Source organism: Dermacentor silvarum, chromosome 7, assembly GCF_013339745.2.
Source record: "Dermacentor silvarum isolate Dsil-2018 chromosome 7, BIME_Dsil_1.4, whole genome shotgun sequence".
Lineage (NCBI taxonomy): Eukaryota > Metazoa > Arthropoda > Arachnida > Ixodida > Ixodidae > Dermacentor > Dermacentor silvarum.
The window spans coordinates 156,514,918-156,541,033 of NC_051160.1; the positions used below are offsets into that span (position 1 = coordinate 156,514,918).

The window sequence follows — 26,116 nt, forward strand, 5'->3', positions numbered from 1 at the left end:
TAGCTAACTATTTATTGCACGCTCTGTAATTATTATATTTTACTGTGTGAGAGTTTATTGTTGAATGAGATGTCGCGTTCGGTTTGTTCCTTGTACATTTTGTAACTTTATGTTACTGCATATTAGCGCATTTCTTACCCTATATTTTGTACATGTATTCACATGTATATTCTAAGTATTGTATAAATTCTCAAATGTGATTGTACTCTCCCGCCTTACAAAATGCCTCTAGGGGCCTGTAAGATATATTTAAATAAATAAATATTGATCCCCGTTACTGATAACAAGGCACGGAGTGCTACAAAAAATAAATGCACTTCTGTATGAGAAAAAAACGGAACATGGGACAACGCTCTAATTTCTAAACAAAACTGCCTCAAAATGGCTAAATGAAACGCCTAAAAAGGTTGTGGCAGGTTGCCTAGCTGCTGCCTCGAAAGTAATCTTCAAGTTTCCCCCCGGACCGTGTCTAACAGAGAGGCCACTGCTGGCTTTGGCACGGAAAAGCTTCTGGTTTTAAATGTTCACATGCAATGTGTTTTTGTATTTCAAGAGTACAAAATGTTTTTTTTTTCCTTTTCATCATTATAACTCTAAAGAAACGGTGCCTTCTGGCAGTGATAAGCAAGTACCAAACACCAGTTACTGACACCAGTTCCTGACACCAGTGACAAACAGTTACTTTTAACTGGCCGAAAAGAGTCAGTCAGTTGGCCTAAAGAGTCAGTATTACTTTTCGGAGAAACGATGTCATTATATTTGGTATTTATGTGTGCATTATTAAGAAGAAATAAAGCAATACAAAATTCTAGGTCAGGAATTTTGTATCTTGCCAGGTAAAGGGTGAAAACCAGTAAGTGTTTTAGGTGACAAATGCTTTAGTTGTGAAAGTTATCACTTCATAGTTAACTGTCTATAGTTCAAGACATGTGTGACAGTAAATCTCGAAGGCTTTTGGGCAGTGAGAGCTCGGAGCCCCCCCCCCCCCCCCCCAGAGAAGTAGTCCGATGCTCTAACCATGAGGCCACGTTTTTTTCTTCCTACATGTTATTTATGGCGTAGTGTATACAACTATATGCGAGAAGCGTGCAAGCACAAGTCAACTCATCAGACATTCGTGGCCTCGAATAAATCACGATGGGCACTCCATGAGCCACAAAAAAGTACAAGAAGTCTTTCACTTAAAATAGTGGCAATGACGGGCAACTTATAAAGAGGTGGTACCAGTCCGGTTTACACTCTTTTAGGCCTATACATGTCCTTCAAGGGAACAATCGTTTGAGCAGACTGATATTTCGATGAAACAATGGGCTCAGCGTATCGGTCCAACATGCGTGTCTGTCATAAGCTATGTATTCCAATTAGGAAAAGCAAATCAATTGACATGTCTTGTTCGAGGGGTGCGATCGAGTATCGGATGGCATGCTGATTTCGAATTGTCTTTCTTAAGAGTCCTATGAAGGACAACCGAAAATTGTATTGCGCCTTTAGAAGTTATGAAGCTTCTTCTTCTTTCTGGGGTTTTACGTGCCAAAACTAGTTCTGATTATGACGCAAGCCGTAGTGGAGGGCTCCGGATTAATTTTTACCACCTGGGGTTCTTTAACATGCACTACAACGCAAACACACGGTCGTTTTTGCATTTCGCCTCCATCGAAATGCGGTCGAGATTCGATCCCGCGATCTCGTGCTCAGCAGCGCAACGCCTTAGCTGACTGAGCAACCACGGTGGACAAGTTATGAAGCAATGCTTTATAGTTCCAGGTACATCACAAGGGCGACAATTCACAATAGATACAAAAGTGCCGTTATTATGCAGCCAAGCTTTCACAGGTAGCGCTTCACTGCGTAATTGAAAGAAAAATGCTTTTGTACAAGGAGATAAAGGCACCTTGCGGACTCGCTCAAAGTACGTCACGCCATGGAAGACCACATATGCGCGTATTCTTCTCTAGTGCTAAAGCAACTAGCTCTTTCAGATGACCGCCTCTTGCTGAGTCTGATGTTTATTTTCTTACTATGGCCCTTGTCCACAAAGAGAGGGTGGGGGGATAGCAGATTGACCGTGAAGTGGGCGGCATAGATCGGGCAACGCCAACCCGCTCTTCAACATTATCCCCTCGTACCAATGATAATGATAATTTTACACTATGACCCATGCCCACAACTAGGTATCGACCAATAAGCGTGTCCGCGTCTTTAATATGATGTTCATTTGTATGTCATGGCATGCACGCGAAACGAGGGATCGGCCAAGAAAAGTGCCCATGGATGATTATTTCTATGTTATGGCACGTAAGGGGGATAGCCAAGAAGCTGTCCGTACATAATGCATGGGCCAATGCAAATTAGCTCACTATGATGACCGCCACGTGTTGATGAAGTTTATAATTTTCATACTATGGCACACACCCACAACGAGAAATTCGCCCAGGAAGCGTGTTGGTGTGTTTACTAGCATGACGATTTCCATATTGTATGACATACACTCGCAAAGGGGGATTGCCCAAGATGCGTTGTCCGCGTTTTGATTCTGATGAAGGTTTGTATATTGTAACATTGTAGTGACGGTGAATAACCATAGTGAAACAACGCAAATCACGTAACGGTTTAAGGTGACGGCCCCACTCCGGCGGCACGAGCCCCCCGTTTTGAGTACTTTTGGAGCAACCGTGGCGGCTCTTCTACTTAGGATATAAAGTTGTCGTATATACCATAACAAAGATTGATTCTTGTAGATTCGAACTATATATAATATAAAGGAATTGATTTATGTGATTTATAAATAAATGTTCAAGAACAAGCATGAGATACATGGTTTTTGCGAACTGTGTCTCAGTTGTGACCATATTTAGAAGAAACTACCGCGGGTACTGCATTGCGGCTTGCACTGTAGCTTTAGGACATATTTATCTGTGTCCTACACGCACCAAATAAGTTTGAATTTTTACTTTTTGGATAATTTGCTTTTGAAGATTGTCAAATATCGCAAACTTCTGTTGTAAACAGCCCGATAACTACACGCTCAAGGAAGCAAAATTTTGGATAAATTAGAGTTCAGGGAATATCCATTTAGGACGCAAAATTTCATTCATGTACTTTCATTAGTTTTAAACCGCAGCTTTGTAGCTTTAGTACCTTCCCTCAAAAATGGGCAAAAGTTAAACCAGAATTCTAAATATTGCTTAATTTCGGCCGCATTATTCAGAAAACTAATAAAGGTACGTGAATGAAATTTTGCTTACTAGATGGAAATTCCTTGAACTCTAACGTTTCCAAAATTCAGCTTCCTTGAGCGTGTAGTTGCCGGGCTGTTTGCAAGAGAAGTTTGCAATATTTCGCAGTCTTCAAAAGCAAATTATGCAAAAAGTAAACATTCAAAATTATTTAGCCTCGTCTAGGGAATATATAAATATGTTTTAAAGCTACACAGCAAGCGGCAATGCAGTAAATGCAGTAGTTCCTTCTAAATATGGTCACAACTGAGACACAGTTCGCAAAAACCATGTATCTCAGGCTTGTTCTTGAACGTTTATTGGTAGATCACACTCATAATTTTCTTTATATAATATATAGTTGGAATCTGCAAGAATTAGGCTTTTTATAGGTATATACCACTACTTTATATCCCAAGTAGAAGAGCCATCGCGGTTGCTCCAAAAGTGCTGAGAACGGGGGACTCGTGCCACCGAAGTGGGACCAGCTACCTTAATGAGCAAAAGCGAGAGCAAGGTAAAAGCTGGAGTCAACGTTTCGACAAGTGGACTTGTCTTTTTCGAAGGGAGCTGTTTATAGGGAATGCATGTGCCAAACAAAACAAGTAGCCGAAGGACAGCGACGAGCACACTCGTCAATCATAGAAAACCGATCTGCAGGTTTAGCGCGTCGGCTTGTATACATCAACTTCCAACTTCTTTACTTCATATTTGTTCCTCTTACAAAGAAAGGGACAAATGTTTGGACAGGAACAAAACAATCGCAGTTTCACCCGAAAGGCGAGGCATCGACGGCGATAGCGAATTAGTAGAGAGCTATACGAAGCAAGGATAGTAGTTTGATGGGCCATATAAAGTTGTAAACATTCCCTTACTAACTAAACAGACAAGCACGGTGTCACGCGCGCACAGGTAAACATGGACACATCTCGCTCGATGACCGGGGAAACGCACTGTGAAAACGCCGGAGTTAGAAAGCGCGCTAGCAGCAGCGAGCAGATTGACCTCCGCACTGTCTCTCGTCTCGCTTCAACGCGAACTAAACTTTGAAAGCACAGCGCATACGAAGCTACCGGCACTCGGCGTATGCACTTTGTCGCCATCGCAGATCGCTTTGAAGATGAGGCCCGCGCGGGCGCGCACTTTGCCCACATCGCAGATTGCTTTCAAGGTACGGCGCCGGCGCGGTCGCGCTGTGAGCAGCAGCCGACGGAGCAGAACGCACCCCCGCACCTCCCTCTACGTCTTCTCGCCCCCGTACCTCGCGCGAGAACGAAGATCACGCGGTTCCGGCCTGCCTTCCTCTCTCGCGTGCGCTACACTGAGCCGCGATTGCCGGCTCACCCTAGTACGCTTTCACTCGCACACACAGCGTACGGCGCGCGGCGACGATTTAATTGCCGTTGGACTTTATACGGAACATCACGGCGACGATGACGGCGACGCCGACGCATAAATGCTCTTGGAGGGTCCATATAATTGCTATCGCAATAAAAGGTACAGCAAGGTATCTTGAGGTTCCATGACTCGTCGAAGTGTCCAACGTAATCGCTGGCGTGGATTGGAAGGTGTGGATTGGCGTCTTCGTCGAAGTGTGCAAGTACTGGTGAAATTGAATTGAATTATGGGGTTTCACATGGCAAAACCACGATCTGATTATGAAGCTTGCCGTAGTGGAGGACTCCGGAATCTTTGGGACAACCTGGGTTTTTTTAACGTCAACCTAAATCTAAAGACACGGGTGTTTTCGCATTTCGCCCCCATCTATATGCCGCCATGAAACGAGATTTGATCCCGCGACCTCGTGCTTAGCAGCTCAATATCATAGCCACTAAGCAACCACGGCGGATAAGTGCTGGTGGCGACGGCACGCATCGTTGACCTTCGACGATGCTTTCTACGTCTGCGGGCGTTTCGGCGCCGACGGGAATGATGACGCTGGAGTGATGCTGGGTGCGGACTTGGTCTTCGAACACATTCAATGCATGCTGACACAGAGAGCTCTCCGGCGGTATCGCTTGGTCTTCGGATAGCATTATCAACTTGGACTAGATCAGTAATTGCGCCGCGCTGGTTCAGGGAGCTCATGCTCAGAATTACGCCTCGCGAGCAGTGTGCGAGGATAACGATGGTAGCGGTATACGTTCGATTATTAACGGTAATTCTAACGGTTTACTCCAGCTGTCTGTATTTTAGGCTCATCCCATGCAGTCAGGAAATTCTGCAACTTGGCGGTGAATGATCCACTGATTACGGAATAGTCGGCTCCTGCGTCTACAAGAGCGGCGACTTCATGATTGAGTAGAACTTGTTGCTGGGCGAGTTGGTTGACATCTGAGGAAAGCATGGTTGCGCGAACGGAAAAGAAAGACTTGGTAAGAAAAGTAGGAAACGATAGTAGGAAACGATAGAAAAGTAGGAAACGATAGGTTCAGCGCCTGACCTATCGTTTCCTACTTTTCTTACCAAGTCTTTCTTTTCCGTTCGCGCAACCATGCTTTCCTCAGACTTCATGATTATCGAGAAGCACGACGACGTGGATGGCTTTTTGGCTTTCGTTGCAAAGAGGGCCCGGTGTCGGGTCACGACAGCATCGCGTTGTCCCGGTGATGTTACGTGCGGTCGTCAGGTGTTCTTTAGGGGGCGTCTTCTTGGCTTCGAGGCTTCGTTCGGGTGAAGTCGTGTCGTCGCTACGTGGTCGAGATGCTCTTTTCGGTGCCTTCGTCGGCCGCGGAGGATATTCGAAGTTCCGACGAACAGCAATTGCGCCTCCATCAGTTGCTGCTTTTAGTTGGTGCTATGGCGACAGGGAGCGTACTATATGTATAGTGGCGGTGAACGGGAAGGTCGTCGGGGTCTCCACTGCATTTCGGTGTGGTGGTTGGCCATATCACGGGGTCATTCGCCTTGTTGTGGGGGCGGAGCGTTTACGGCAATCTCTCGCAGTCTCATATCGTGGTAATGACAACGGCGGTGGACATGCCCCACTTCTCCACAGTGATAACGGCGAAAGTAAGGGGCGGGCGGGTCTTTTTTGGGAAGTTGCGCTTGGCGGGCGGGCGGGTGAGCTGGCGGTGGCAGCGGTGGAGGCGGCGGACGATACAATTGCGGTGTCATGTGGCCCTGGTACGCACATGGAGCGGGACCTTGTCGGCGGGCGATGGCAGCGTAGGTCATCGCTTCCGGCAGGGATGCAGCGATTCGGGCAGTGCTTCGGAAACTGTAGTGACGGTTGACGTTCATTCTTGATTATGTCAGTGATCGAGGCCGCCTGAGGATGCGATGAAGAGAACACCTTGGGCTGTTCTTCACGCACAATAGTCCTGATGGTCGCTCGGATGTCGTCGGAGCCCAGTGTTTGGGTTTTGCAATGCGGCGTGCGCACTTGGTGATTCTGTTTCCTAGTGCGCATTTCCAAGGTCTTCTCAATCTTCGTAGCCCCAGTCAAAAATTACACTACAGTCTTCGGCTGGTTTCAGATCAGTCCGGCGAAGATTTCTTGCTTTACTCCCTGTCTGAGGCATCGCACTTTTCCCTTTTCGGGTATTTGCGGCTTGGCGTGCCGGAAAAGATAGGTTATCTCTTCCCTAAAGATGGCGGCGTTCTCATTCAGCAGCTGCACTCGGGCTTGCAGTAGTAGTTTGGCACTCTTTCATTGAACGACGCTTCTAAAGATCTTCAGGAAGTTGCTTTGAAACAGGTTCCACGTTGTTAGAGTTGTCTCCCGGTTCTCGAACCAACTCTTCGCGGCGTCCTCCAAGGAAAAGTACACTTGGCGCAGCTTGTCCTCAGAGTTCCAGTTGTTGAAGGTTGAAACACTTTCGAATGTCTCGAGCTAGGTTTTTGCGTCGTCGGATGAAGCTCCGCGAATGATAGATGGTTCCCTGGATTGTTGCAGTACGATTGCTGAAGACGATGCTCGGTCCGTCATGGTGGTACTTGACTTGGCCACGATCTTCTTGCCGTCTCAGCTACAAGTCCGTGCTCAGGGGGAAGGGGCAGGCGACGCTGGTGTTCTCTTTGGGGTGTGGATTTGTCCGGTACATGAATGCCAAAGCACCTTTACCGTATGTAACGTTGTAGTGACGGTGAACAACCAAATGTGGCACAACGCAAGTCACAAAACCATTTCTTCATTAGGCGAACCTTTGCCCAGTGGAAGCGGCGAACAAACTCATCGATCGTCGGAATGTGATCTGCGCATCAAGCGCGCCGGTTTTTATACGTGACTCGTCGAAGGTTACAGCGTAGTCACTAGTGCTCGCTTACCATCCAAAAAGTACACCTGTATTAGCGTAGCGCATGCAATGTGAATGCACAAGCTTCAGCGCTAACATCGACAACAGACAGAATCGACGGTAACATTCGAGTAATTTCCAATCCTGCAGGCGCGTGTTGCGTTTAGCGTGTGAAATGCGGCCCCCTAATTAAGAAAAAACAAGTGCGCGCGTCAGTATTATGGCACATACTCACAACGGGAGATTGGACAAGAAGGGGGTGGTACATTTAAATGAATAGGAAGAAATTAAGAAATACAAGTCAATATAATTAATGTTTGTCACATTGCATCACACGGGTGCACGAGATAACATTCGAGCGCTAGTTTCCTCTTCGCCAAATACAGATGATTGAAATGGGTGAGCTTGCGGCATTTCATTGACCTCTTCACATAGATTCCAACATGCGCTCTTTATCTGCATATTTCTTTACATACAAAACATCTATCGTTGCCTGGAATGTTCCCAAAACCATGAACTGTATGAAATCTCACGATAAGGTAACTACATCCTGCTGCACAACAATTTTAGATGAAAAATAAGCCACGAGAACTTAAAGGAGGATACACATGGTCATTAGAAGCGAGAAATACAAGGTTGAGTTAAATGCACGTGCTGCTTGTAATTTTCTTGATGAATGAACAGCCACACCTGTGGATCATTAGGACACAATTTCCAGACTTTCCTCCAATATTTTTATTATGGATCCTGTCCTCCAAGTATTAATTGGTGGGTGCACCCTTGGGGTTCTAGTATTCATTCGCTACAGGCTAAGGCACGGCCCCGAAACTATGGCGATGTCAGCACCACCGGCTTGGACGCCTACAGGCAGATCATTTTCCCGTTGACTTTATTAAGCCTTCTGCACGTAAACCTAATTTTCGTTTTTCGTTGTTTTTAAATCTTATTACTAGTTTAACGCGATATATTTACAAAGATCACCAGGTGCATGTCGTCAGATGTGCATTTTGCAGCTCCCGGCTACAGTAGTGACACTGCTTGATTTCCCGAATTCCCTGGCTTTCCTTTCAGGGAACAACCGGGTCTCCGAAAGCTGCCGTAATCAGTCATCACAACTTCGTCAACAACATCGTGGCATTCCACCACAGGGCCAACTTATCACAGGTAACCATTTGAGATGTTTGAGCGTTTTCTGCCCACCGGACTGAATATAAACAATCTGATTGGGTGACACCTCCATTCGTTAATTTGAGATGTAGCGAAGGAGTTAGTGGAGCGGCCACAGGAATAGAGCGGCCGCTTTCTGCGGCCGCTCCACTAAGCTACGTCGATTTCGTCGCGACGCCCCAACATGTCCCGACGGCTGCACCACTCACCTACGCTGAAGTCGTCGCGAGGACTCAACCACTCTCTCCGAGTGCGCCTCTCCGTTATGCTGACATCGCGACTAGGCCCCGACCGCAGCCAGCCATGCCGTCATACCAGCATCCGCCCTGTCCAACGCGACCTCTTACATGAATGGGACCTGCCCCAGCGAACCGGTCGCGTACTTCCGACAACCGGCCGATATGTCTTGCGTGCGGCTATGCCGGTTACGTCGCTCGTTATTGTAATCGTGCTCAGCCGCCTAGCGCCGCATCAGTCGTGACGAGCCAGTTCAACCGTCCATATTACGACCCCCATTCGGCTATGTCACCGGCTTTGCGCCCGACGCCACCTACCCGCCGTTCACCGTCTCCACGCCGTCGTTCAGTGTCACCGATGCGACCCCGTACCGTAACTCGGGACGAGGAAAACTAATCGTCCCAGTCCAAGAGACAAGGGCTGCGGCGCCGTCGAAACGTGAAAGTCCTCAACGCAGTCCTTCAAACGTGATCGAAGTGTTTGTTGACGGTGTTCGCGCATCTGCATTCGTGGACACAGGAGCCTCCGTATGTGTTATGGACGCTAAGCTTTGCCGCCTACTTCAGAAAGTCACGACGCCCCTTTCTGGACTGTCCCTCCACACCGCCAGTGCTCAGCATATCCACCCCTTAGCGGCTTGCATTGCTCGTGTTGTTATTGACGACGTTCTGGACGCCTATATAATTCATCATCCTTACCTCATGTTCTCTCGAAGTAATCCTCGGGTGAGATTTCCTCTCGCGCCGCAATGCCGTCATTCATTGCTCACGGCCCGAGATGGAACTCTCGCCGCTGTTAGATTTATCGATCACCGACAATACTACCCTGTCGAGGAAGCTAATTGTCCACGCCGTCACCCACGTTCCTCCCCGCACGTCCACAGTCGTGCCCATGTACTGCAGCGGAATCTCAGACGCTGTTGCGCTGCTGTCTCCATCTGACCGTTTCCTTACTCGGACAGGCCTGCTGCTACCTTTTTTGACAGTGGATATCAAGCAGGGCTACAGCACCATTTTCGTTTCCAACCCGTTCCCATACCCTGTTATGCTGCTCCGAGGGGAATGTCTAGGCATTGTCGAAGCGATTGAAGACGTGCAAGTTATGGACGTGCCCGATGAAAATTACTGTGCTAGTTCCAGTGCGCTCACTGCTATTTCTGCCTGTGAGGGACCGTTCAGTGATGTGTTTGGTTCTGCTATTGCCGATGACCTTACGCCGGTCCAGCGATCTCAACTTGTGTGCCTCTTAGAAGAATTTTGTTCATTTTTCGATGTTGGGCAATCTTCCCAAGACCGGACTTCAAGTATTACACTGGCTCGCAACCACCATTGCGGCAACGCCCGCACCGTGTATCTCCTGCAGAGCGTCGTGTAATCAACGAACAAGTCGACGACATGCTTCGCCGCGAGATGATATACGACCTTCCAACAGTCCATGGGCATCCCCTGTGGTCCTCGTTACGAAGAAAGATAGTTCTGTGCGGTTCTGTGTCGACTACCGGCGCCTTGCAACAAGATCACACACAAGGACGTCTACCCTCTGCCGCGCATAGACGACGCCATTGACAGTCTACAAGGCGCAGAATTATTTTCATCTTACGATCTGCGTTCAGGGTACTGGCAAGTATCCATGGCTGACGCCGATCGGCGAGAGACAGCTTTTGTAACATCCGACGGCTTACACGAATTTAACGTAATGCCTTTTGGACTTTATAATGCGCCCGCAACTTTTGAGCGCATGATGGACACCATTCTGCGCGGCTTGAAGTGGCACACATGCTTGTGCTATCTTGACGACGTTGTTGTTTTTGCGCCGGACTTCATAACGCACCTTTAACGCCTACGGTGTGTTTTGACGTGCTTAACGAACGCAGGCCTACAACTAAACCTAAAGAAGTGCCGATTTGCAGCTCGGCAGCTTACAATCCTCGGTTACGTCGTATCCAAGGATGGGATACTCCCCGATCCAGCCATGCTTCGGGCCGTCGCCAAATTCCCTAAGCTAACATCTGTCAAAGAATTGCGCAGTTTCATAGGTCTGTGTTCCTACTTGAGACGCTTTATTCGCAATTTCGCCGCCATCACCTCACCCCTGACGAAACTGCTTACACGTCATGGGCCCCTCACTTCGTGGTCGTCCCAGTGCGACGAGGCCTTCACAAAGCTCCGTCATCTGCTTACGTCTCCGCCAAATTTGCGCCACTACGATCCGACAGCTCCTACTGAGGTGCATACAGATTCCAGCGGCGTTGGTCTCGGTGCTGTTCTTGCCCAACGCAAGCAAGGGTTTCCTGAATATGTTCATCGCCTACGCTAGTCGCACGCTTACGAAAGCTGAGACAAATTGCACTGTGACAGAAAAAGAATGTTTAGCCATCATCTGGGCTCTGCCTAAGTTCCGGCCTTATTTATATGGCCGGCGATCTGACGTAGTCACGGACCACCATGCACTATGTTGGCTGTCGTCCTTGAAGGACCCTTCTGGCCATCTTGCTCGATGGGCACTTCGCCTGAAGGACTGCGATATCCGCGTGCTCTACCGCAATGGACGCCAGCATTCTGACGCCGACGCCCTCTAGCGCTCTCCCTTGCCTGACAATGCCTGCTCCTAACTATCCGAGATTATTGTTTCTTCGCTCGACCTTAACACCATCGCTTCTGAGCAGCGCAAGGACCATTGCATTGCCTCCTTTCTAGACTTGCTTTCTGGTTCGTCGGCAGAGCCAAACACTCGCACGTTGCGTCGCCAAGCACGTCACTTTTCCATTCGCGACAACCTGCATTCGCGATTACCCCGACGGAGGCCAGTGCTTATTAGTGGTACCCCGCAGTCTGCGTTCCGAAGTATGCGTTCCAAAATCTGCTTCGCGAAGTATGCGAAGTATCAGCTTTCCACGCTGATCCACAGTTTGCGCACTCCGGCGTTTTCAAGACTCACCAGCGCCTTCAACAGCGGTATTATTGGCGCGGGATCTACAGCTACGTTCACAAGTTCGTTCGTTCTTATCCTGATTGCCAGCGCCGGAAATCTTCACCCCGCCTCTCGCCAACCGGTCTGCAACCTTTACCTTGCCCTACTAGGCCGTTTGGACGCGTCGGCATCGATTTGTATGGGCCCCTTCCCCTGACTAGGGCTGGAAATCGCTCGGCCATTCTGGCAGTCGACCACCTGACGCGGTGCTCCGAAACAGCCGCCCTACCGGCAGCTACAGCGCGTGATGTTGCCTACTTCCTGCTTCGACGATTCATCCTGTGACATGGGCCACCCCAGGAACTGCTCAGTGATCGAGGGCGTGTCTTTTTGGACGAAGTTGTTGAAACCATTCTCAAGGAGTGCCACGTTGTTCATCGTACAACTGCGGCGTACCACCCCCAAACCAATGGCCTTACAGAACGCTTCAACCGTACGCCCGGGGACATGCTTGCTATGTACGTCGCCTCCGACCACACTAATTGGGACGCTATTCTACCCTTCGTAACTTACGCCTATATAACACTCCTCTTCAGAGCACCACTGGCTTTCCATCTTTTTTCTTAATGTACGGTCGGCACCCGTCGCACACCATCGACACAATTCTACCGTACCGGCCGGATGCATCTGAATGTGCGCCCATTTCTGACACGGTACGACATGCTGAAGAGTGCCACGATCTCGCGCGGGTCTTTACATCCAGTGACCAAGGGCGCCAGAAGAGCACACGCGGTGATACCACTTCCGGACCCACCTTCCTTCCTGGAGGGCATGTGTGGCTCTCGGTTCCTTCCGCTACACCTGGTCTCTCATCCAAACTATACTCGCGGGCAACTTTCTGTGGCATTGAAAGGAAAGCTACGGAGGCAAAGCGTGCCCAAGTGAGAGCGCTTCTGAAAAGAGTCCCGTGTTTTAATCCACGTTGGATTAGGCTGGGGAAGAGAAAACGTAAACAGCTTATTGGCAGCAGTGAAATAAGACAGAACACGCCGCTGAGTGTAAAAGTTTGCTTACTTTGCCGCTTTTCGCTTCCGCGCCTGGCCAGGCGCGAAACCGTCGCACGTGGAAGCTGCGTCGATTTAGCGTCTGTTCCGAGCAACCAAAAGCACTGTCGAACGCTGCCGGACTACTTGGCGCGGTAACACATGCGCCCGTAGCTTTCCTGTCATTGCCACAGAAAGTTGTCCGCGAGTATAGTGTCCAAGTATGAAGGCCCCTACCGTATCGTCGAACGCGCCTCTCCCGTCAACTACGTGATCGAACCAGTTGAACCTTCTGCGGACATGCGCCGTCGTGGACGCGACATTGTCAATGTCGAGCGCCTCAAGACCTATTATGACCAACTCATAGTGACGAGCTGTTAGGTCGCCCGACGGCTCCCTTTTCGTTGCCGGGGGTGATTGTAATGAAGGATACGAACGCCATAGTGGGTCATGCTCTCAAGCCTTTGCTAGTGGGTCGATCCCTCCTGCGCTCTGCTCGAGAAACGCCGCTCGTGCTGAGAGCTCGGACCCTGAGCTAACGGTCGGTCCAAAAGACTGGTGAATAATAACGCCTTTACAAAGAATATGTTTTGCGAATTTATTTGTTAATTTGAGCAGGCGTTTCTTGCCGAAGTTACACAATAGAAATACCTAAAACTTTGAATAACAGGCGGCTTTAACTGTAAGAAACACATTTATCACGTAACTTCTAGCACAAACCTTTAGTTATTCTTGATTCGTACAGCACTCAATTTACATAATCCAGGAGTTCTTTACCTTGCGTATAAATCTGTTATTTTAACCACGTTAGACTACGGTGCCATTATTTGGAACCCATTCAAAAAGACAAATATTGAAATGGCGGAGAAGGTTCCAAATAGAGTGGGTCCCTTTATTTACAGTCGCTGTCACTGAACACCCTTAAATGACCTTATAACAAGAGTGAACTTACACGCTTTATGAAACAGAAATCCCTGTTGATGTTTAAAATTGTTTGATTAGACATTAACAGGTCATTTCAGGATGGATCTGTCTTGCGTTATTTATTTCTCGCCACGTTACACTGCAAGACAACGGCATGACCGAACATAACCATCCTACCAAACGCGGAATTGCTTTTCTCAAACGAAGCTTGCACACGCTAGCCTGCGCTGGCCATATAACGCTAAAACTCCGGCTCCAGCGGCCACTCGCCGGCGCCGGAGTTGTTGCGCCGTAGTTGTCATCAGTTGCACCTCTGTGCTTGGCAGAGGAAAAACGTTTGTTCGCTCGCTCCTTCGAGTTCGGTTCGCTCGTCGTGTTCGCTATGGATGTGTTTCTGCTGTACTTTAACCACACAAAGTTAACACAAAGAAAACACAAAGTTAACCAAAGGAATACACCAGGGCACACCAACGCCGACGTGCGAGTGCCACTACCAGACCAGACACCAAAGTCAAAGATTATGATTGCCTCCAGTTTTTTATTTGCCGTTAGTGTCCATTTAAGGTGCGAGACAGGGGTGATTGGAGGTCACAGGGAGGGGCCTTCGTCCTGCAGTGGACAAAAATATAGGCTGATGAAGATGAAGGCGCGAGCTTCATTATATCTCGTATTAGTAGTGGGCAAAATTAAAACCGCTATTTCAGCACGTGTGTTCTTATAATTGCCATTGAAGCAAAATATCGTAATAATTGTTATGTATTGAATAATTCGAAATATTATTTTGAGCTCTTGCTTTGCAGGAGGTGTCAGAATCTGATTAGGTCGCGTGTTGCTTTATTCCGCAATGACAACGTGAGCTTCATTTGTCCTCGAGCAAGTTGCATTTTGGCCACAAAGCTGATAGTTAATTATACGAACACCTTGCCTTTTGCTTGGTCACTGAGAAAATAAGGGTGAGGGGTTCAAGTTGGCAGCCACAGGGGTAAGTAATGGTTTTTATCCTCAGTTGACGCGCATCAAACGTGGTTTATTGACTCACCGCTGCTAGACTGAAACACATGACTTTTCTATAAATACACAAATACATTCAGCATTTAGTTCTTTGTTACTTCAGTGGCATAATACACACGATGCTATTCCAGGCAGCACTTCGCTTTACCAATTTGCGTTTGCGGAGCCAACAACACGTCACAAGATAAAGCTGAGTGCGCCATTACATTTCACAGCTATTTCGACCAAGTCATTGCGTTACAGATGTGCAAGAAATTAACGTCGCGGAGCTTTCTTCAAATATTACCGTAACTATTGTCAGTTGTATTTGACATTGCCAGACGCATTTATTATTAGATAAGTACTAACATGGCATTTTCTACTCATCATTCTTGCGTTACATGAAGGCCTGGGACCTCGAAACCCCAACAAATGCTGACAACGCTTGGAGCGCCCAAATAATTTCATGTAAAATGATTTCTGCAGCAACTTCCGGCTTCATTTCCCAGGAGATCACTCTGTCGTGAAGTCATGACGCAGGAAGGCGTCGCCAAAGAACAGGACATCACAAAATTCAGGCACACGCTCCGCTCGCTCGGTCGCCTTTTATGCTGCTACTACTTGTCAGGCCCGATGTAGCAGCGTACCAGAAGACCGAGAAAGCCGGAGCAACTGGGAAAACGTCGCGATTTCCTGCTCACCACGGCACTACTTTCTGCGTCATGAGTTCACAACACACTAAATTCCAGAGAGAGAGAGAGAAACAACTTTATTTACACTAAATTCCAGAGAAACGAAACCGGAACCATTGCAGGGAAAAATTTGCTATGCAGCGTCCATATGCGACTTTATGCTGCACAGTGATATTCATTGTACATCACTGCTGCACTACCGTTGCATAAATATGTGAAACAGCAATCAAGTGTCCATTATGCGTAAATGGCAGCGACGAAATCTTTTAAGCCTGAACATTGCTCTCTCTCAGGACATGGTTGTGTGCCATCCTCTCCCGTTCTTCCATGTGTACGGACTGAGCGTGGTTCTGGGCCGGACGTTGATACCCGGCATCAAAGCAGTGGTGCCTTCACAAAGCTATGATCTCACTGCCTTGTTCAAGGCCATCCAAGAATACAGGTACGTTAGCCATCATCTACGCAACTCAGTCCCACATGTCACCAAACACGTGGTAAACTGCACTTCTCTGTTTCTTAAGTAAACAGCAAACATGGCTGGTTCAGAAGATGCATGCTAGTCACCTTCGGTTCAAACATAATAAAGGAAGCAGGAGCACATAAGCTTACCTCAAGTTAGGTGTACGTAATTCAGAACGGTAAAAAAATTAGCGTAGCTTGCATTGGAGGTGCAATGCTAAAGAAACAGCGGAGCTAATGGGCACCTAGCTAGTCCTGGCTTTTGGTCTAGGCTAAGAACTACCAAGTCATTCCCAGCATTTGCCGGACTTTATAGATCAATTATCTATTAGCTATTGATTGGCTATCGAGTGCCGATCGCAAGGTATTGGCCACGTATAAGGGCTAGGCTAAGCACTACCAAGTCATCACCAGCATTTCTCAGAATTTATTCATTATTTGTTGATTATTTATTACCTATTGATTGACTATCAATTGGCTATCGATTGGCTATCGCAAGATATTGCCTGCATACTTGGGCTAGGCTGAGCACTACAATATCCCCAGCATTTTACGGAATTTATTGATCGAATATTCATTAGCTATTCATTGGCTATCAATTGCCTATCGATGGCTAACTAAGCTTAAGTAGTCCCAATCATGCTTAGCTAGACTTAGCCAGGCTCAGCTTCGCTAGTTCACAGGGGTATGTGCCGTTGCACTTGGACCCTTTCTGCACTACCACCAGGATCGGCCCACATTTTTGGATTCAGCAGACCAATTACGCCCGCCTTAAACAGCTCCGCTGTTAAAATGCCCCGCCGCGGTAGCTTCGTAGCTATAGTATTACGCTGCTGATCTCAATTTCGTGGGTTCAATCGCAGCCGCTGCTGCCCCATTTCAATGGGAACTGAATGAAAAAAAAATTCTCTTTTACTTAGGTACCTAGATATACTTGCACGGTAAAGACCCCAGGAGGTCGGAATTATTCCGCCATTTTCCAGTACGCCGTTCCAAATAACCATATCGTGATTTTGGCACGTCGAGACCCAGGATTGAAACAAATAAATGTATCGGCAAAATAACTTATTCTCAAGCATGGGCTCAAAGCAAGTCTCTTCGCTGAGTTTATTTAAACTACTGTACAATTCTTTCAGTGGAAGCGCCTACCAATGTAACCAAGTGGCTTAAAAATGAAGGAAAATGTTTAAGAGTTATACAGAGTGTTTTGCATAGCATTACCGCCTTAATATTACTCGTCTATTATGTTCCTGAAGAATCCAACTGTTGTAATAGCTGATGCGCAAACGATGGCTAATTAGTTATGAATTTTTTTAATGGGACATCAGTAAGGTAGCACGCAGAAAAAAAGGCACAGAGGAAAAAAAACAATGTGGAGCGCCATATACTTTCTGTGTGCCTCTTCTGCGTCCACATCCTTAGCGCTGTCTCCTTTAAAAAGCGTTAAAGTAATAAAAGCACCACTAGTGTTATTCAAACTGAGAACTCGGACACCTTGCACAGGGCCATCGATCCAATTGAGTTTCGGTGCACCACACATGAAACTCGGTGGCTTTTTTCGCAGCCTTTCTGTAACCAGCATGTATACGAATTTTTCATGAAAGCACTTGGTTGAAGAAATCAAAACTCTTTTGCTGCGTTTGTGGCGATTCTCTAAGTTATGACAATTATTAGTGTAGTGAAGTCGAGGGACGATGCAGTGGGGCATCCTTACCAGCGCTGTTTAGTGGGGCAGTCTCTCCAGCGCATCGCTCGGACTACGCCGCTCGGGGTTCCCTGAACTGATGGGACGGTCAGCCCTAACGCTTGCGTGCAATAAACACCCTTACAAGTGGTGGAGAGTGCTACGCTCGAACGCATCCTGGAGCTTCGATCCCGTACCCTCTCTTCAACCATGTCTCAGGACGCATCTCAGCCGACGACCCAGCAAACGCCTCCTGCACCCTCCGTCGTGTGCTCTGGTCTAGCTCGCCACAAGGATCCTCCTGCTTTCAGCGGCACAGACGAAAACGACGTGGAGGACTGTCTGTCCACGTACGAGCGAGTAAGTGTCATCAATAAATAGGACGATGCCGCGAAACTAAGCAACGCTTCATTCGGAATTTCGCCGCCATCGTATCGCCCCTGACGAAGCTCCTAGGCAACAACGGGCTCCTCACCTCGTGGTCATCAGAGTGCGACGCGGCGTTTACGAGTCTTCGTCGTTTGCTGACTTCGCCCCCAATTTTGCGCCACTACGACCAGACGGCCCCTACAGAGATACACACAGATGCTAGCGGTGTTGGCCTTGGCGCTGTCCTCGTGCAACGCAAGCCAGGGTTCCCTGAGTATGTCGTCGCTCATGCCAGCCGAACGCTTACAAAAGCCGAGAATAATTACACCGTGACAGAAAAAAGAATGGCGCGATCACCTGGGCTCTTACTAAGTTCCGGCCATATTTGTATGGCCGTCCATTTGATGTCATCACGGACCACCACGCACTATGTTGGCTAGCTTCATTGAAAGATCAGTCCGGCCGTCTTGCACGTTGGGCACTTTGCCTGCAAGACTACGACATCCGCGTACTCTACAGCAGCGGACGACACTCCTCGGACGCCGATGCCCTCTCGCACTCTCCCTTGGCTGACAACAATATATCTCGGTTGACTGTGTCTTCCATCGACCTTTTCACCATCGCTTCCGGGCAGCGCAAGGACCCCTGGAGTGTGTCGCTTATAGGCTGGCTCTTTGATCCATCGACCAGGTCAACAACCCGCGCGTTGCGTCGTCAAGCTCACCATTTCGCCGTTCGCGACGACCTGCTTCACCGGCGCAATTACAGCTCCGACGGCCGCCAGTGGTTGTTAGTAGTGCCTCGCAGCCTGCGTTCCGAAGTATGCACAGCTTTCCACGCCGAACCCCAGTGTGCCCACTCTGGCATTTTCAAGACTTTCCAGCGCCTTCAGCAGCGGTACTACTGGTGAGGGATGTACAGCTACGTTCAAAAGTTCGTACGCTCTTGTCCCGATTGCCAGCGCCGGAAATCTTCACCCCGCCTCTCGCCAGCTGGGCTGCAACCTTTACCTTGCCCAACCCGGCCCTTTGGGCGCGTCGGTATAGATTTGTACGGGCCCCTTCCCAAGACATCGGCTGGAAATCGCTGGGCCATTGTGGCAGTTGACCACCTTACGCGATACGCTGAAACTGCGGTGCGTCCGGTAGCTACAGCGCGCGACGTTGCCTCCTTCCTGCTTCGTCGATTCATCCTACGTGGTGGACCACCCCAGGAGCTCCTCAGTGACCACGGACATGTCTTCCTCTCCGAAGTAGTTGAAGCTGTTCTCAAAGAGTGCCACGTTGTTCATCGCACAACAACGGCGCACCATACTCAAACCAATGGACTCACGGAAAGATTCAACTGTGTGCTCGGCGACATGCTCTCAATGTACAACTCCTCCGACCACACGAACTGGGACGACATTCTGCCCTTCGTCACCTACGCGTACAATACCGCTACGCAGAGCACTACGGGTTTTTCGCCATATTTCTAATTGTACGGCCGGCAACCATCGCGCACAATCGACACAATGCTACCATACCGGCCCGGCGCATCTGAATGCGCGCCCATTTCTGATACGGTGAGACATGCCGAAGAATGCCGCCACCTCACCCGGGCCTTCACCTCCAATGACCAAGCGCGCCAGAAGAACACTCGCGGTGACACCACCTCTGCGCCCACCTTTCTTCCTGGAGCGCTTGTGTGGCTCTCAGCTCCTTCCGCTGCACCTGGTCTGTCTTCCAAGTTAATCCTTAAGTATGAAGGTCCCTACCACATCGTCAAGCGTGCATCCCCCGTCAACTATGTGATTTAGCCCGTTGAACCATCTTCGGACGTGCGCCGTCGTGGACGCGACATTGTCAACGTCGAGCGCCTCAAGCCGTATTATGATCAACTAATAGTGACGAACTGTTAGGTCGCCGGACGGCTCCCTTTTTCGTCCCCGGGGTAATTGTAGTGAAGAAGAGGGACGATGCAGTGGGGCATCTTTACCAGCGCTGACTAATGGGTCAGCCTCTCCAGCGCATCGCTCGAACTACGCCACTCGCGCTCGCGATTCCCTGAACTGATCGAACGGTCAGCCCTAACGCTTGCGTGCAATAAATGCCTTTACATTACCATAATTAAAGAATGAACATTGGAGCCACAGTGTCAACAACACATTCGTATAACACATTTCGAAGTGCCAATTTTAGTTCCTTGCATCATTAGAGTTATCTTTCAATTCCAAGTCCTGAGCTTCCACAGAATTATGTTGTGGCTGTGTCAGCTTGGTTACAACGGCGGCAGTATTGTAGAAACGAAGCACAACGACCGTGCCCACAACCCCAGATGATAGCGTGCGCAGTGACTTTCAAATTAAGCACTACAGTATTGAGTTTTACTTGCTAAAACCACCATATAATAATGAACACGCCGTAGTGGAAGGTTCCAAGTAGTTAGTGGGAAGAGTGAGGAAGTGCACTGTAGGCCTATAGGCCAAATTCGTGCAATATCAAGATCATGGCTCCACAAGTATAGCCAGTACTACTTAAGACTCTAATATTCGAGTTTATTGTAAGAGTTGATTTTTTTATATATGCAACTTGTGTTCAACATGTTAAGCTTTTGTTGTTTGAAGCGTGTGAGCAACAATCTGAAAAAAAAAATATCTGCTGTCATGAATATTGCACAAGTTAAGCTCCAATATTTGCCTGTAAATTTAATGACATAGCTTTAAGGGTCCCGTATGGCAGAAAATCCGACGTCGGCATTGGCGTCTGTCTCGGCGTCAGCTTCCGCGACCAAGAAAATCATCCCGAACCACCCCGATCACGCGGGCCCTCCGCGTGGCGCAGAGTGCTGGTGAACGAATTTAATTTCTCAAAGTAAAATCTGTCACAAAAATCAGACAGTACGACTTGACCGCAACCTACTGGAATAATAGCGTCGGATTGTAATTTGAATATACGAGAAGACGTAATTCTGTTACGCGGAAACTCAAAGAAAAATCCCTTTACCAGCATTTCTACCATTTATACAGCGGCGCGCCCCGGTCGGCTTTCCTTGCAAAAACACCATCCAGATGGTGCTCGCCTCCCCGGCAGCGGCGCGCCGAGGCGAAGGTGCAGAAAAAAGGAATCCGTAGTTGCCGGGAAGCTTGAGAAACAGTCAGGGATTTTTTTTTATTTCAGGCGCGCTTCACTCTTAAAGGCGAAGCTTAAGCGTCCTCAAATTTTTTTTTTCACTCACATGGAGTCGAAAGTGAATGTGAAGGATAGAATTCGAAATATCTGCTGCCATAAATATTGAAATTGCCATAAAAAAAGTTGTCGCAGTTTCACCTGAAAGGCGAAGCATCAATTGCGATAGCAAATTTGTAGAGAGCTATACGGAGTAATAGGTGAGAAATCTAGTAGCTTTATCAGCTGTATAAACTTGGACATGCAGCAGCACCGGCAACATGCAGAACTGTTGTCGACGCCGTCGCCGTTTTGTTCGCACAAAATGCGTGCGGCGCTGGTGACTGTTGCCAGAGCCTCTGATATAAATAGGCACTTGGTGCCGCAGCTAAACGTCACCTAAACGTCACCCCACGGCCTTTCGCGCGTCGGAAGAAGGCACGTTTGCTCTACATATATGGTGATTGTAAAGGAGGAAAGAGCCGCCTACTTCTGCAGCCCTTAAGGGAGCACGGCACAGAACGCGCGTTTGTTCTCCGCCGTGGGTTCACTCCCCGTGAAAGCGCGCGTCCCTCGCGCCCTTTCACTCGCACATACAGCGTTCGGCGGCGCACGGTGACGATTTCATCTCCATTGACGTCATACGGAACCTCACGGCGACGGCGACGACGACGGCGACGGCGACGGCAGAAATCTGCTTTCGAGTGTCCATATAATTGCTATCGCAATAATATAAAAATGGGGGGGGGGGGTGATTTCTTCAGAACCTCAATGAAGTTTACTACCTACCTACATACACCTCATGTCCCGCTCGAGGCAAATCCATCGCACTTGACGGCGGCCATGCGCTTTTTTTCGCAGGTGCACAGATGTCTGTGGATCCCCGACGACGTACGTGGACATGATCAAAAGTCCGTTGTTCAAGCAGTACGACGTTTCTTCCCTCAGAAGAGGTCAGCAACTTTTCTTCTATTTTCACTCGATGCCAATGGTAAACCCGATGGTAAACTGCTGCCGATAATTTTTGCACACATATATACTGATATCAGTGGCGTAGCCAGAAATTTTGTTCGGGGGGGGCTCAGGTTGCAGCGCGGCCTCCTCCTTATAGAATTTGTCGAGGGATCAAACGCATGAATAATAACTGCATTGCCAATTCCATTGTATATTAGATGCTGCAAACGAATTATTGAACGCTATGCACTGTCCATTAAAATATGTATGTTTTCATAAAGAATATATTCGTATGCCCCAAAATTGTGGCAGAAATAACTGATATCAATGCTTCCGCGTTTTTTTTGTCTAATTAATAAGTAAAGAAAACATCACATGAACTTTAGAACTATTGACCCTTTTCGCGGAGCAGTTTGTTTTAGAGAAACGAGATGGCGCTCACGGCGGCGCGCCATACCTCTCCTCAGCGACCGCGCACGAATACGAAACCATTACCGCTTCTACCTTGCTTCTGTGCTATCAGCTGTCGGAAATGCAACTGAGTTTTCGCTATCTACACTGTGCTCCAATCTTGCTAGATTGAATAATGTGGATTGAAGACGTGTGCAGTAGTTGGCTGCAAATATAGTGACTGGCGTGTTAAGCAATAGAATGAATCTGTGTGGCGAAGTTCGCGGACCGCTGCTGCAACTGTCCGAACGTGTTACCGGCACTTCGTGATGTACGGATTTCCTCGAGGATACATAAATTTGCTCATCCGCCAGCCTTGTATCGCTAACCTTCAAAGAAAGGGCTTCATCCCCAGAACGTCGGCAAGAGTGAGTACCACTCGTTAAACAATGACAAAGGGAGTAGCGCCGCTTCCTTTCATAGTAAGTTTCACGCACGTTATCTATACACATCTGTCCAAATGGCAGGAAAACTTACGCCCACTCTATCGCCGACGTATCAAGAATAAGCGAATGGACGCACAGTTGAATATATGCGCACTGTATACACGCAATAAATGACGGACTACACCTATGGCGCACCAATGGTCGAAGCTGAATGTTTCGTGACGGTCCACAAGAGTAAGCAAGTTACTAGCTGTAATATATATTTCCTACAAGCTATTACAATGTACAAAACAGCTACGTTTCAAGCCTTGTGCGCAGCAAGAACAAATCTATCGGATTCGGAACTGAGCACACCAGCGAGTGATTAGGCAGAAAATAATCAGATAGTGGCCGCACCGAGGAACTTCACTGAGTCAGAAACTGACAAGCCACTGCTTCAAAATATTTGCCGAATAAGGAACAAAGAGCAAAACACACTAATCCTGACTGAATTCATAATCGGAAAGCTTGGAATGCATATTTAGCCCCGCTTTAGAAGAAGCACCATATACACTGCTTGAGCCGTTTGGACATAGCTTAATCAGCTCCGAAAGCGCTTTTGCATGTTCTCTGAAGCTGTGATCAAAGCTTCGTGTCGTCCACCTAGTCGCCGTCTACGATATCTCCAAAAACAGAGGTTTTCTAAGCCGCGCCGGCGTCATACACTTCCATCGTAAACAAGGAGGCAACGGAGGCAGTTGAGGCAAGCAATGGACGCGTCACCACGTGATCAAATATGGCAGCGCCCACGGGATCGCCGCGAAAAGGGTCAATATCAGTTCGAAACCAGCAAAGCAGTGCATGCAGCTTATATGAAAAACGTAAAGCCCATGAAATGAATAAGTTGAGGACAAATATTTTGATGAATCTTTGTCATTCAATAACCTTGTTTACATTTTTCTACATATGCAACGGCCAGGAAGAAACCTCAATGACGCTATCCCTCGTTGCAATCGATTGCGCAGGAGCAGCTGTAACTCGTCGTGTATTGTAATTACACCGAGATAATACTCGCAACAGTGAGTACAAATAAAAAGTGGGAGTTCTGCAAAATATATATTAGAAATGCGAAGATAGAATGGAATATACAAATGCGAAGATACAACTCGCTAAAGGGCAAAAAAAGAGTCGCTGGAAACAAAGTTCACTGCTTGTATACACAAAACCTCGCAATAAGATATTTAAAAATACGTATGAGTCTCCAATAAATCTACGTATTTAAGCAAACGTCAGTGTATATAATGCGTCAAATAAGACAAATAAACATGTTGCTCAGTCACAGATAGTAACTTTGCGCACAGAAATACAGATGATCTAGGCAAGAACATAACTATGATCGCAGAAATAGTGTTATGTACTTGGGCCATGCAGCGGTCGCGACAGCGCCATGTGGGTAGAATAATAGAGGAATAATGCATCAATCAGTACGAAAATGTGTAATTTAACTGCCTGCACAACGCCAACAATTATTCTGCACCCAAAATTAAAGGAGGGTATTCCTTCGTTTCAAAAAAGAAATAAAAGCAGGTAGTTGAAAATGAAAGAAAAGGACAAACAAAGGCCACAGATAATGCGGTAAGTTGAACTACCCAATATCCGAGTGTGTTTTTGGCGAACGCCGCGTGGGCCGGGCTTTCAATGAGCAAGGTCGGTCAAAATTGGTTATTGGTATTCTCGTAATTTTTGTATTCGCGTGATAATTGTGATCATGATGCTAACTGCTAGAATAAACGGCGAAAATTTCTGCGGTTTTAAAAGCTAATGAACGGTCACACGTTTTCATATTTAAGAACTTATGAACCTGAAGGAACAGTGCTTTTTACTTGCATTGATTTTTGCTGCTTCGCTATCTAAAGGACAAACTTACTCTCGGCGGGAAAGTTGAGCGAAGCGGTCAATGACTTCGGACACGTTGATGCCGACGTCTCTGTGGGTGTATAGAAGCGCCAGCCTAACCATGCGTTCCACAGACACTGTAGAGCGCAAGTAGTTTTTTAGTAAACTCTTGCTAAAAAATATTCTCTCTGCGCTGGCAGTGGTCACTGGAAGGCTGACTAGAAGCTGCAGCAGTAATTGCACATTTACATAGAACCTGCTGTCGCAATGAGAGATGGGCATCGATTCCGGTGCTAAAACCTAAAACACTCCCTTGATGTCGTTGTCATACTTGTTTAGGTACATTGCAGAAACAGTAGGCTGTTCGATTCCAGCGATGTCCGTCGTTTCGTCAGGAAGTATGGAGAAGCAGCATGCTTTTGAATCTAGGCTTTCTTTGATAATGTCACCACAAATTTCTATAATTTGGTTTTGTGCGTCTGGGCTTAAATACGGGGCAATACTGGGGCAACTTTCCAAATGGTTCTTCAGATATGTATCTCCACAATCAGCTCGCATGCGAAGAAGCACTCAGAAAATGCCTGTATTTTCAGCAGGGGCATTGCTTAAATCCATAGGGCCCCTGTCCCTGTGGCCACGGAGAGCCAGACCTTGTCGCCCGCAAAAAAAAAAAAAAATCTCAATAATAAGCCGTTTACTCTCTTCTGTTTTCTCATATTTTACTTTGCCTGCCCTGGTCCAGCTGATCAATCACATTGGGCACGCTTCCTGAAAATGTTTGGAGAAAAGTATCAGCTGCTAGCTGACAGTCCCGGTGATATTTAGTATTTTCGTGTGTGTGGAAGATTGCAAGCGCATGCTTCCATTTCTGGAACGGCTTGGACGGGAGGGCTCCAGTGCGCGCATGTTGGCCCAAGTTTATAAGATCATTAACCCCATAAAGTTCTAGAATTGAAAATCTTTTACAGCATGCCTTTGGAAATGTCTGCGCACCTTTCGCGTCAAAAGTTCATGAGAACTTTATACACATAAAGTTTCGTAATTGAAATCCATGCGCTCCGTACATTCCGCGGCCGTTGCGAGATGCCGCAACGCGCCCGCTCGCTATCGAAAAGCCGTTGTAAGTTTGTGCTCGGATGGGGCTCCTTGCGTTACGTGACTCCAGGTGCAAGTGCGTTGTCACGAAATCCAGCCCGAGTTCGCAATGTTCGTGCCGAAATGTCTTTTCGATCGTGAAAAAGACATTGTAGACAAAATCCAGAATGATTGCCGGCGTCGGTGGTAGTTTTGGTCGGCGGTGCATGGCAGCTCGAAAAAATTTCGGAGGGGCGGGGGGGGGAAGGGCTGAAGCCCCATCAGCCCCCCCCCCCCCCCCCC

The 26,116-nt window shown here is 47.8% G+C and overlaps 1 protein-coding gene across 1 annotated transcript in view; it reads left to right on the forward strand.

Annotated features, from left to right (window-relative positions):
* Positions 1 to 26,116, forward strand: part of LOC119459291 (medium-chain acyl-CoA ligase ACSF2, mitochondrial-like) — a 188,613-nt gene that overhangs the window by 64,162 nt on the left and 98,335 nt on the right. Inside the window, exons 8-9 of the mRNA XM_049671652.1 lie at positions 8,525 to 8,617; positions 15,710 to 15,858. Coding sequence (XP_049527609.1) covers positions 8,525 to 8,617; positions 15,710 to 15,858 — 242 coding nt within the window. The remainder of the gene's footprint in view (positions 1 to 8,524; positions 8,618 to 15,709; positions 15,859 to 26,116) is intronic.